This window comes from Echinops telfairi, unplaced genomic scaffold (genome assembly GCF_000313985.2).
Source record: "Echinops telfairi isolate 266 unplaced genomic scaffold, ASM31398v2 ScPeMD7_21;HRSCAF=78, whole genome shotgun sequence".
NCBI classification, from domain to species: Eukaryota; Metazoa; Chordata; class Mammalia; order Afrosoricida; family Tenrecidae; genus Echinops; species Echinops telfairi.
This window is the reverse complement of record NW_022103918.1, coordinates 8501861-8516093: the sequence shown is the minus strand read 5'-3', so window position 1 is coordinate 8516093 and position 14233 is coordinate 8501861. Positions and strand designations below refer to the sequence as shown.

Genomic DNA, 14233 nt, shown 5'->3' with positions numbered 1-14233 from the left:
TTCATGTGAGGCTTTATGCTACTATTGCTAAAGTTGGGCTGCATTTAATATTTTTGGTACCCTTTACTGCAGTATGAAATCTGACTCATAGTGACCGTACATGACAGAGTAGGACTGCCCTGTGGGGGGTTCCAAGACTATAAATCTTTACAGAAACCAAGCGCCACACCCATCTCCCTCCCTCCTGTTAGCAGCCAACTGCTGAGCTGTTGTGCCACCACGGCTCCTTCTCAGTCTGCAAACCACCCTCATGTCTTTGGAGCCTCCTTTTCTGTTGCTCCTTAGAGAAAGCTTGTCTGAGACCACTCCCAACTATAGTCCACTGTCCTACTGCTGGCAATGGGCTATGCATTGGACTGTTTTACCCTAATTTATGATGGAGTTTATTGTGGACGCAGTTCTAAACCAAGAGCCACTCCACAGGAGAAGGACGAGGCTTTCTGTTCGGAGGACTTCTCACCAGAATTGTAACCTTCATAAGTCTCGTCATCATGAACAGTGTGAGTTGTGTGGCCACTGTAGTGAATTATGGAACCTAGCTGACAAGCAGCAAGTGCTCTGCGAGAGAGCCCTGTGCGAGAGAATTGGACAGACGAGCTTTAGCAGCGTCGAAGGACCCGCGCAGCAGCAATGAGAACTAAGGCTGGACACAGTAAGTGTGGCCAGACTCTACGGTTTGGACTAGGGGACATTTCACCTTTTCTGTAGTCAGCATAGAAAATTCTGAGAAGGATACAATATTTGCATATACGTCTGTATTTACACTTAGTAGCCAGTGGCTTGTGCTCACCTTGCTTGGACAATGCATAAAAGAAGCGGAAACTTTATAAAGCTCCTATATTCTAATGATGCAGTTCTCATCAAGTTTGAGAAATGTAATTTTATTAATTGATAGTGTCTTACCAGACTATCATCAAATAAAGTCCCAGGATCATTGAAAGCACACACACACATACACAGTTTCACAGGATACAATACAAATTCAAGGTTGATGATGTCTTATTTGCATTCATTAAAAATCTGAGACTGCAGTCAATCTCTAAACAATTGTGTAAAGGGAAAAGGAGAGCACAATTATTTCACAGATTTGGGAATGGCAACTTGAGAAGGCTTTCTTTAGAAGTTATTAAGGTGTATCACAAATCAAGTCACATCCAAACATGGCAACATGGAAATTTACTTAATCAACAATAAAAGCAGAGTGGCTGACAAAGACTGTACACCTTCTTTTTCAACATTATACTAATTTCTATTTTTGGCATGAATTATTAACTTTTTCCATTAGTAGGAAAATGTGTTCTGCAAACTCTCGAATGGCACCACGGCCACCATTGCATTTGCAAATGTACCCAACAGCCTTTTGGGCAGTGGAGCAGGCGTCAGCAGGAACTCCACTTAGGCCCACTTTCTTCAAGCACTCTTCATCGGATACTTCATTCCCTACCAATGAAAGATAAATACCATTTAAACATTTGAAAAGAGAATATTTTTTCAAAGTGAAATAATTCCAACAGCAACCAATAAATAAATCTGGTAACTTTAGTTAGATCAAAGGCCCTGTGTACAAGAATACTTAAGATTAGGTCGAACAAAACAATGATTTCTAAGGCCCCTGGGTAGATGGTACAGAGATGAGTCCCTTGTGTAGAACGCCCCTTGCTTGACTCAGAGACTGACAGGTGAGGTGGCCTTTCTGGGAATGCAGATGAGAATTCTTGGCACTGCAGAAGTATTTTGGACCTACCTCTTCAAGTTTTGTCTCCACAGAACACAGCGGAGCACCCTGGGAGCGAGGTCCACCCCTTGTCCCCTCTAGCTGGTGGGTCTAAGAGGTGGCAGGTGCCTGCTTCCTGTGCTCAGCTCCAGCTCAGCGAGTAGGGCCCCGTTTCTGCTGGCTCAGCAACCCACTGGCTTATCAGACCGAAGTCCAAGTGGAGCCTCAGCCCTGCCCCTGCCTTGCGGACCCCTGGGGGCTGGAGCTCTCAGAGGGCAGAACAGACCCTTCAGAGTTTCTCCCATACCAATCCTCCTTCCCCCACCTCTCCTTGCAGAGTTCAGCTCTAATGGCAGCTGACCAGGGATCCTGCCCAGGGTACCCACCAGGCGCATCTTGAACTCCCTGGGTGCTTCAATAGTGTTTAGTTGTTTCCTGTTTTCTTTGGAGGCAAAAAACCCAATTCTTTCCCCCAAGAATGGAACCAGAATTGTGCCTCAGAGGCTCTCCCCACCCCAGCTAGGCAGCTTTCTGATACTGGGACTTACTGTCCTTAGCAGGACCTTCCCCCAGATTGGAAGTCCCCTATTCCTATAGCCTATTTCCACCCTGAGACCTCGGCGTAAAGGGCGGACAGTACTAGAACTAAATGGTACAGAACCCCAATACGGCTCCCACAATATAACGTGGGACATTTCCCATTGAAAACTGGGATATGGTGTGCCTCAGAAATATGGGCCTTCGGGTTTAAACACAGTAACAGACTGGCCACATTCTACCTATATTATATACAGGGTTGAGAGGTGACTCTGGTAGATTTTTTCTTTCTTTTATATTATTGTATTTTCTTTTTGAAAAAATTATTTTATTTTGTGGGGGCTCTTACAGCTCTGATCACAATCCATACATATACCCATTTTGTCACACACATCTATACATATGTTGTCATCTTTATCAAAACATTTTCTTCTACTTGAGTCCCTGGCATCAACTCATTATTCCCCCCCCCCACCACGCTCCCTTGATAATTTATGAATTTTTTTTCATGTCTTACACCAACTGCTGTCTCATTTCACCTACTTTTCTGCTGTTCGACTCCCTTGGTTTGGGGGTCATCATTGTTCAATGTGATCGGTTACCCCTTACCCTCCTTATTTGTTGCCCCCTTATTAGTCCTGAGGGGTTTATCTGTTCTGGATTCCCTGTGTTGCAAGCTCATACATATCTTTACCAGTATACATGTTCTGGTCTAGCCAGATTTGTAAGACAGAATTGGGGTCATGGTGTGGGGCGGAGTAGCATTAAAGAACTAGAGGAAGATGGTGTGTTTCATCGGTGCTATACTGCACCCTGACTAGCTCTTTTTTCCTTGTGGCCATTCTGAGAGGGGGCGTCCAACTGACAACTGATGGGCTTTGAGTCTCCACTCTGCCCTCCTCATTCCCATTGCTATGCTTTTTGTTTTTGTTTGTTTGTTTTGGGCCTTTGATGCCTGATACCTGATCCCATCCACACCTCATGATCATACAGGCTGGTGTGCTTCTTCCATGTGGGCTTTGTTGCTTCTCAGCTAGATGGTCGCTTGTTTATCTTCAAGCCCTTATGACCCGAGACACTTTTATCTTTTGATAGCTGGGCACCATCAGCTTTCTTCGACTCTGGTAGACCTTATAATATACCTCTCACTTACCCCAAGCACATTACCTCAAAACCCCACTCCCCCCACCCCTGTGAAGCTACTCTCTTATAATCTTCAAGCAACTCCCTCTTCTAATCTATCAAAAATTACTATATCTAACAGGAAGACTTCCTATGATAAATACGATCACTTAAAACCTACTCTCCAACACTGATCTTCTATCTGTCCTGCCCACCCAAATATCACTCCTTCTGGGTCACCATATGATACAACTTCCAGCTCTCATCTGATCCTCCTCTAACCCATTATGGCCCGAAAACAGGAACCAACAGCAGCCACCACACACACACACACACACACACACACACACACACACACACACACACACACTAAGCCAAAGTCAACAACTGATGATTACCCAAACCCAATGAAATGCACAGAAAAAGAAGATCTTAAACTGCCATAAAGAGAATGAGGTTTATGGCCATACACAAAATCAATCCATAAAAGAAAAGAAGAAATTGAGATAATAAAAACCTCATACTCAAAGGAAATCCAGAAATGAAATAACGGGTTAGCAGAGATCATTAACACAGTACAAGGGTTGAGCAATAAAATGGAAGAAAAGCAAAATCGGATCAGTGAACTTGAAGACAAGCAAGCAGACTTCAGCAAATGTGAGAAACAAACTGAAGGGCAAAAGAGCATGAAGACCGCCTGAGGATGATGGGGGTGCCCCAAAGAGAAATAGATAAGGCTCATTGGTATTCTGGAGCACAAGGAAACAAGTCTACAGATAGAATTGTACGGCTTCTTAGAAATGATGCCGATGTAGGGTCACCTGTGAGGTAGGATCACCTGTCGGGAGTTCCTGTTGTGTGATGGGCAGGTCTTCAGGTGAAGAGGCCAATTCGGAGGATTCAGATGTGAGCCCTAGTTTCGAAGCACCAGGGGATCTTTTGTTGGTTTTCCCACAGACAGCATAGCTGTGCCTACCACAACACAAGTTCCCCTGCATTTCCCAGCACCTGACACCTGTGCACCATGTTCCCTTTTGTTGCTCCCTCCCCCTCACTCAAACACCCCATTCTCACACCCTGAAAACCCCCCGCACACCATGTTCCCAGTGTTCCTACTGCCCCAAATCCTCCAAGCCCTTACAACCACTGAACTGCCACCCCTCCCTTGGCGACCTGGGTGCTGGGCTCACCCTGGCATGCCTGCTGGTGCTTTGCCTCCCTGGGAAGTGGGGTACTGACTGTTACCCTCTTCTTGCCCTCTACTGTGGAGATCCACCAGCTTGGGGAGGAGACCCAGGATAGTTTGCCTCTTTAGGGTATCACAAGGACGTCCATGTAGACTTCTGGAGGCCCTGGATGCTGGAGATAGCTCTGGCCTGCAGACCTGAATTGGAAAAACTGATTACCAATTTCATATGTAAAGGGAAGAAGTTTAGAATTAGCAAAGAACTCCTTGAGAAGAAGGATAAAGTCAGAGAGCTTGCTTTACCTGACTTTAAGACCTATTGCACAGCCACAGTGGTCAAAACAGCATGATACTGGTATAATAACAAATACTCAGACCAATGCCCTCTTTAACAAGTGGTGCTGGAAAAAAATGGATATCTACCTGCAGAAAAACAAAGTAAGACCTTTACCTCACTCCATGCACAAGAACTAATTCAAGGTAGATCACAGACCTCAAGGTAAAACCCAAAACTATTAGGGCCATCAACAAAGGTATTGGGACAAGTCTAAGAACCTTGATGCAGGGAATGCATAGGCTAGCAGAAATAGAGAAGGGTACACACCCAGAAGAAGCTGAAATTGACAAGAGGGACATAGGAAACATGAAAAACCTGTGCACATTGAAAGACTTCACAATAAGAGAGCTCATGGATGGGGGAAAGATTTTTAGCAATGACACACCAGACAAAGGGCTTATTACTAAAATCAAAACACTGCTAGCCTGCACTAAGTGGGAAAAAAAACAGCCCACTGAGGAGGTGGACAAAAGACCTGAACAGATGTTTCACAAGAGAGGAAATCTGAATTGCCAATAAGCATGAGAAAATGTTTCAGATCATTAACCATCAGGGAACGCAAATGAAAACAACTTTAACACCTAGCATCATCAAAGACAGTCCAATTCAAAAAATCAGAAAGCAACAAATGTTGGAGGGGGTGTGATTAGATATGAACTATTGGTCTTGTAGGTATGTTCAGGAACTGTAGAAAGTGATTTGGTGATATTTAAAGCATATGGAAATCGAGTTACCTTATGACCCAGAAATACCCCTACTGGGTATATACTCAGAAGAAGTGTAAGAAACAGACAATGGCCAGACATCTGCGCTCCAATGTTCATTGAGGCGCAGTTCACAAATGCAAAGATTTGGAAACAACCTAAATTTCCATCAATAGACGAATGGATTAAAAACTCTAGTACATACACACAATGGAGTATTACATACCCCTAAAAAGCAGTAATGACGTCTCCCTTCACCCACTTTTCGGTTGTCCATCCCCCAGGGCAAGATATGACAAAATAACAATTTATAAATTATCAAGGGCTCATGAGGGAGGGGGGAGCGGGGAGGGAGGGGAAAAATGAGGATCTAATGCCGGGGGCTTAAGTGGAGAGGAAATGTTTTGAGAATGATGAGGGCTATGAATGTACAAATGCGCTTTACACAACTGATGTAGTATGGACTGTGATAAGAGTTGTATGAGCCCCTAATAAAATGATAAAAAAAAAAAAAAGGAGAAAGAATTCTCAAGGAGAAAAAAAAAAAAGCAGTGAGAACTCATGAAGCATATTGTCTCATGGGAAGAGTTGGAGGAAAGTATACTAAGCGAAGTTAGCCAAGCACAAAAGGCCAAGTACAACGTGAGTCTACTGAGGTAAGCTTGAAAAGCACAATGGGCATGGACTAGGATGAGTTACTTAATGCATACTTTTTGAGTCGAGGTCCAGCCCTCTGACAGGTCAGACCAAACCCAGGGATGTACATGGCATCCAAATAAAAAGAAGAACAAAAACAGACGCAAGTAACATCAGGGATGAAAGACATCTTCCCACCTCTCCCATGCCTTTAAGGATCAACAAGGGAGGATGGAAGGAAAAAATAAAAGACGATGGCATTAGGGGAGCAGGGCATTTATCCACTGTGACAGGTATGTTTATTGTGCCAACCAGGCCAATAACCACATGTGGAATCAATATGGTTGCAGTTTACTTGAAGGGCAAAGAGATAAATGGCTCGGCAAGCCCCGCCTCTCTCCCTCTCTCGTTCCAATGACCAGTGTGCGGCTGCCTTGGCTAGTTCTCTGCCTCAACTTGCGAGCTACACTACCTGTGGTTCACCTAATCCATGGACCTTGTCGCTATAGTTTGAGGTTCCTTCAAGACCTGCTTCGCCACCCTGCTGGTATATACATCACTTGAGCTGGGGACTGTCAGACCCTATCATCTGGCTGACTATTGGTGACTTGCCCTGCTGTTTACTGCCTTGGCCTGACTGCCCATATTGCTCTACAAAAGACTCAGCTGTCTGCTTCCTTGACTTGCACCCAGCAGCCCTTGTAAGTTGATGGACTGCCAATGTATTAACTGTCTCATAAAGTGAGTTGAACTGAGCCATTTGCACTGCTCTGTGAACTAGTCAGCTGTTTACTTCTTAGTGTTGTATCTATCGATAAATAAAACCAAAGTGTCCTGGTTTTATTTCTCTAGAGAACCCTAACACATCCACCCATGGGGAGGGTATTGTTTAGGTCTCCTTAGGAAAGGGAGAGAGAATACAGACCTCATTCTGATGCATCAAGCTTTGAGGGCAACACACCTGTGTGGAGCAGGTCCCAATCAGAGTTATATCGACCCCACCCCTAGAAGAATGTGCTGCAGAGGACGGTACTGAAGATACAGGCTGGGGAGAGAGGCCAGTCTGTCCAGTCCACTTGGGAGTAAACTAAGTGGGAGAGAAGGAGAGAGTAGAACTCCCCGGACACACCGACACTTGAGGGTGATGTTCCAGCTCAGAGCAGCGGCGTCACCTGGGAAGGTCTAGCTGGTCACAGTGCATTTTTTCATGAAAGCAGTTTCACTTGAACCTTGCTTTTTGTGATAGCCGATTTAAGAGAACAGTGTGCAACTGTGAACTTTTGTTTCCTGCTAGGGAAAAATGCCATAGCTGTGATGTTGAACACATCTTACAAGAACAGCACTATGGGAAAAATTCAAATGTACGAGTGCTTTTCTCATTTCAAAAATGGTTAAATGCCAATTGATGACAAACCTCATTCTGGACATCGGTCAACTTCCAGAATGGATGAAAATGTTGACAAAATTTGTGCACTTGTGCTTGGAGATCAATGGTGGACGGTTGAAGAGAGGGAGAAGTTATCTGACTATCTTGAAGCTCAGTTCAGCAAATTTTAATGAAAGATTTGGGAAAGAGAAGGGCCACTGAACATTTGTGCATTGGGTTCTGACTGACACGGAAAAAAGAGTGTTGAGTGGAAACATGCCCTGCTTACAAAGAACATCTCCGAAGTGGCCCAGACTTTTTTCCCAAGGTCATTACTGGTGATGAGACCTGGTGCTATTCCTATAACCCTGAAAGCAAACATCAATCAAGCCAGTGGAAGACGCCATCGTCACCTCACCCCAAAAAAGATGGACAAGTGAAATGAAAGATCAAGACAATGTTCATTTGGTTTTTTGATGTGATGGGGACAGCGCATTTGGAGTTTATTCCAAGAGGTCAGACTGTTAATCAAGCTTTCTATTTAGAGGTTCTGAAAAGATTGCATAAGAATGTGTGTGACCAAAAAAAGGGCTGATTTGTGGCAGAGGGGGGACAGGTTTTGCAACCACGGCAGTGCACCTGCTCACACAGCCATCTCAGTAAGCCACTTTGGGGCAAAAAAACAGCATGCCTCTCTTGCCCCATGCACCTTACTCACCTGACCTCGCTCTGTGAGACTTCTTTTTGTTTCTACAAATGAAGAGGAACACGAAAGGACAGCAATTTTTTGAATTAGAAGAGGTGAAGAAAAAACACACCTGAGGTGCTGTCAGCCATCCAAACAGCTGAGTATAAAAAACGTTTCTAAGAACGGAATTGCAGATTTGACAATAGTATTAAGAGTAATGGAGAGCACTTTGAAGGTGATAAGGTTTTTTATAAAACAATTTAAATACATACCTTTGAGAAAAAAATTCCATTGGGGGGGTACCCCCTCATACACTGAGAATCCCAAGAGGTCTACAATAGGATTGTTAGAATAGTGAAGTTTAGTAGTAGCAGGATACAAAATTAACAAGCAGAAATCAAATGGATTCCTATATACCGTGATGCGAGCACAGAAAAAGATATCATGACCCCAGTACTGCCTTTCAAGTTCTGGCTAGACCAGAGCATTTACATTGGACAGGTAAGAGCTCATGAGCCATGGAATATAGGTCAGATAAACCCCTCAGTAAGAGAAATGGGAGTAGCGATACCAGGAGGGTAAGGGAAAGGTGGGGGAGGAAGGACGGGGGAACAGATTGCAATTGCCCAGGGGGATGAACAACAATATTCAATGCAATCTTGATCCAGATTCCAGCATCACTCTTCAAAGAAATGGAAAAAGTGATTACCAAACTCATATGGAAAGGGAAGAAACTCACTACTTGACTTCAAAACCTACTATACAGCCACAGTTGTCAAAACTGTCTGGTACTGGTATAACGAAAGATATGTGGACCAATGGATCAGGACAGAAATCCAGAAATAAAAATATCTGCATACAGATTTTTGACAAAGGCCCTCAAAAGATTAAATGGGAAGCAGTTGTTGTCTTCAGTCAATGGTGTCAGAAACTCTGGATGTCCACGGGCGGGCAGAAGACCCACATCTTCAATCCGTGCACAAAGCAACTCAAGGTGGACTCACGACCTAGAGGTAACACACAAGGCCATCAGGATCATCAGTGAGAAATCTGGGACAAAGCTAGGAGTCCTACAGGAACACATGAGCGAGCAGAATTGGCAAAGGAAGCACACTCCGTGGAAGATAAATATATGAATGGGACCTGTTAAAAATAAAGCACTGTGTACATTGAAAGACTTTATTAAAAGAGTAAAAAGAGAGCCCACAGTTTGGGAAAAGGTATTTAATAACAGCACAACAAAGGACTAATTATTAAGATCTACAGAATTTTACAAGCTTCCAACAAGAAAAAAACAATAGCCTTCTGAGAAGGTGGGCAAAAGACCCGAAAAGACAAAGGAAGCCATTGGAATGGCTCATCAATAACATCTGAGGAAATGCTCCAGGTCACTAGCCATCGGGAAGCGCAAATCAAAACAACAACAAAATACCACCTAGCACCCGTTATTGTAGTCCAATTTTTAAAAAAAACTGAGAACAACAAAAGTTGGAGAGGGTATGGTGAGATAGGAACGCTTATCCACTACTGGTAGATTTGTAATTACATACAGCCACGATGGAAGGCGATATGGTGGTGCCTAAAACATAAGGAAACTGAACCACCATATGACCCAACACCACCATTACTGGGCACATCCCCCAAAGAAAAAAGAAACAGTACGAAGAGATGTCTATTCCCGCATGTTTGTCGCTGCACAGTTCACAATAGCAAGAAGGAAACAACCTAAATTCCCATCAATAGAAGAGTGGATTAAAAGTCTCTGGTAATGCACACAATGGAATACTATGCACTCCTGAAAAAAATAGTGATGAAACCACGAAACACCTCAATTAGTAGAGGGATCTGGAAGACATTATGCTGAATGAAGTTAGTCAAGCACAAAAGGACAAATACTATGAGTCTACTGCCGGTAGGAACAAGCAAGTAGATACAAGCTTAAGCATTCAGGCCATTCAGTCTACTGGTGAGCAACCATACAGCCTGGTAAAGAGCTAATCCAGTACCAATAAACTACACATCATCTGCTCCAAGTAAGTATAGTGTAGTTCACTTGGCCTGAGAGTACCTCACAACAGCTGGGATCAAATGGTCGGTGAAGAGGGGTGGGGGTGGAGTGAATGCAGTCTGCTGAGTGGTAGCCATGTGGATCTGGGGTGAGGTCCTCTGTAGAGGTGCATGGAGAGGGGGCGGCCCCATCAGAAGAATGAGGCTTATTAATGGGAATGGGAGGGGTACTGTAGGAGAGGAAAGAGGGAATGGCCATGTCATGGCAAACATGTGCATGTGTGTTGCGGGGAGAGGAGGGACCGCTGACCGCCAGGTGGGGTAGGACAGTGTGAGGATGCCCTTGGGATCACTAGGTAGGGATAGTCTTTAGTGGTGTGTAGCAGGAGGGCAAATTTGACATAGGGCCCATCTGGGGGTACCCCAGGGAACCCAGGCTGGATGCTGCAAAACACTGGGACACTGAGTCCTGAATCTTCAGGGTACATGTTATGCTCCAGAGGCTGCATTGGTGAGACCCCAACTGGGAACTCCACCAGGTGAACTGGAATCTACCCCCAGAGACACTTGAAAAACTGAATTAAAGTGTAGATCAGTGAGTTTCTGAGGTAGAAGACAGCTGTACCCAAAAGAGGTGTACTGTTGGTTGGCGGACAATTAGGTCTTGGTACATCAACGCCCTGTATGCTGTGTTAAGATACACATTATCCCGGCAATCCTGCGACGGCCATTCTATTATATTCTTTTTATGCTCCTTCATATAAGGGAGTATCTCAGAGGTGCGTTGCCATTGGGACTCACCTTCTTGACACTGTTATTTGTTACCTTATTTGGTAAATGAAACAAAGGGATGTTGAGCCTACCGGGAAAGAAACTGTAACAGGGTTTCAAGGAAGGGTGACAGAGAGGAGGGGGGATAAGAGGGCGATGATGTGAAGAAGTCCAGGAAGAAAACTATGGTTTGGAAAACATGTATGATTATGGAACAAAACTGCACAATTATTTTGGACATGATTGAATTATGGAAGGATATGACATATGTATTGGCTTCCAACTTACAGCAAACCAAAATAAATAAATGCATAAATGCATAGATAAATAAATGAATGAATGAATGAATAAATAAATGCATAGATCCAGGAATGGGTTTTGGGCTCTCACTAAATCCAACTTAATGATTAGTTCTCACATCATGGCCCTGCTACATACTCACCTTCAGGAAATGATCACTGAAGATACAGGTGCTACAGCAAAGTGTGGTGAAGAAACCAGATAGTGGCACGCTATCAATCAGAATAATGTCTGGGGTCTTAAAGACTTATATTCAAACAAGCAGCCATCTAAGAAAGGAGTCAACTAAGTCCACACAGAAGAAGCACACCAACTTGTATGATCCCAAGATGACAATTATAAATCTCAAATAGGTGAGGAGAAAAGTATCAGAGTAAAAATTATGAGCGCCCAATTTGTGGAGGGCTATTGGGGATGTTGAGAGCCCGAAACCCATCTGGAGAGTATCTGGACAGAACTCGTGGCCGATCTGCTCTAGACACAGAAAAAAATTGAGATTACTCTTATTCTCAGAGACTATTGTAATCTTCATTAAGCTGGATCAAACTCCACACTTGGCTAGTTGACCACCCAATAAGCACTAAATGGGAAGCAGATGCCCTCTTCAATAAATGGTGCTGGAAAACCTGGATATCTATCTACAGAAGATGAAACAAGATCCGAATCTCACCCCAGGCACAAAAACAAACTCAAGGGGTGATCAAAGGCCTAAATGTAAAACTCGCAGCTACCTGGATGATCAAGGAGAACATTGGGACTTAATTCAACATCGTGGTCTGGGGCACATGCGAGCTACCTGATACAACAAAGGAAGCATACGCTGTGGGAGACAAAATAGATGCATGGGAGCTATTAAAAAGGATCTGTGTACATCGAAAGACTCCATTCAACGAGTAAAATCAGAGCCCATAGACTGGGAAAAGACATTGAGCAATGGCGTAACAGACAAAGGACTAACTCTTAAATCTGCAGTATACTACAAACCTGCAACAAGAAAAGTACAAATAACCCTTGGAGAAGGTGGCCAAGGGCCTGAGTATATGATTCACGAAGGATGAACCCCAAATGGCTAATAGACACATGAGGAAATGCTCTCATTCACTCGCCATCTAGGAAATGCAAGTGAAAACAACTGAGATACCATGTAACATCCATAACGGTAGGCCAGGTTAAAAAAAATGAGAAAAAATGCTGGAGAGGGTGTGGAGAGGTCTCTTATACACTGCTGGTGGCCTTGTAAATATGTACAGCTACTGTGGAAAGCACTATGGTGAATCCTACAACAGATGGCAATAGAAATACCATAGGATCCAGCAATACCATCACTGGGCATGTACCCAAAGGACATAAGAAATAAATCATGAACAGATGCATGCTCCCCCATGTTCAATGAAGTTGGAAAAGGTGGAGTTGGAGGAGTTGGAAACTTCCTAAATTCCCACCATTAGACTGGATAACAAAACGATGGTGTATATATACACACAATGGAATACTACACATCTCTAAACAACAGTGATGAAACCATGAAACAACTCATGACGTGAAGGACCTGGAAGACGTTAAGCTGAGTGAAGTGAGCCAATCACAAACAGACAAATACTGTGTGAGTCCACTGCTATAGGGATAAGCAACAGGGCAGACAAAACCTCAGGCTTACAGGGCATCCAGCCTGCTGGCCAGGGTGGGCAGACAGCCTGGCAGAGTGCCTGACCAGTGCCAATAATCCGTACACATCCTTTCTAGGTATTATCTCGATGATCACTTTGACAGAGGACTTCGCATGTCTGCTGGGATGGAGCTGTCAAGGGAATGGGGGGCGGGGAGGGGGGTTGCTGACCACTCAGTGGCTGCATGCAAAGTTATGACAAGGTCCCCACAGATAAGTAGACACCCCTGGCAGAGGGATGAGGGATGCTTAAGGGGAAGTCAAGTCAGGAGAAGGAAAGGGAGCAGACATGTCTGGGAGGGCACAAGTTGCATGTCGGTTGGTAGAAAATGGAAGGACCAACCTCCAAGTGAGTGAGAGAGAGACATAGAGACAGTCTCCTTAATACTTTTAAGGACCCTAAGGGGGGAATATCCCTGGTAATATACCCCGAATCAGCCACACTGTCCTTGGAGAGGGGGAGGGGGAATATCCGAAGTGACATGCACTGAATAAGCTACGCTGTCCCGAGCTTCTGGACACACACTGGGGAACCCAGGCCAAGTGCCACAGAACAATGGGCACTGAATCCTCAACCTTCAGGGTGTACAACATGCTCCAAAGGTCAACAAAGAGATCCGATGTTGAAACTATATAAGGGGAACTGGACTCAACATCTCAAAAAACCTGTAACGTAGAGGGGATCAGAAGACAGCTACAAGATAGAGCCCTCTTCCTAGAACTCCCCTTGCATGGCTCAGAGATCAACGAGAATCGAGACCTGGATTCTCAGCATGCCCAGATTATTTTAGACTTCTCACTTTGATTTTCGCCCACGGAAAATACAGTGGAGCTCGCTGTGGTTTCCTCTCTACCCTAACTTAGCAAGGTCAGTGGGTGGCGAGTGGCAGCTTCCTCCCTTCTCCTCTAGTTTTGCAACCCACCAGTGCAGGGAAATACCCCAAGCCAGACCGTACCCACTAAGTGGCGCCTGCAGCTTCCCATGTCCTTGCAGAGCACTGGGGGCCCTGGATGCTGGAGCTCATGGTTCTGCAGCTCCGGGAGAGGGACATATCTGATCGGAGCACATGGGAGCAGATGAAGGGGGAGGAGGAGAGAGTGGAGCACAACCTGGCCCACCAGGCCTTGAGGACGATGATCCCAATTAGAACAGCCAGTCCACAGAGAGGACCACATGGCCAGACCCACTATAAGACATG

The 14233-nt window shown here is 44.6% G+C and overlaps 1 protein-coding gene across 1 annotated transcript in view; it reads right to left on the bottom strand.

Moving 5' to 3' along the window:
• Positions 1-865: 865 nt before the first annotated feature.
• The window catches only part of CMAS (cytidine monophosphate N-acetylneuraminic acid synthetase), a 31786-nt gene continuing 18418 nt past the window's right edge, over positions 866-14233 (bottom strand). The window contains exon 8 of the mRNA XM_013007510.2: positions 866-1440. Coding sequence (XP_012862964.2) covers positions 1250-1440 — 191 coding nt within the window. The 3' untranslated portion in view covers positions 866-1249. The remainder of the gene's footprint in view (positions 1441-14233) is intronic.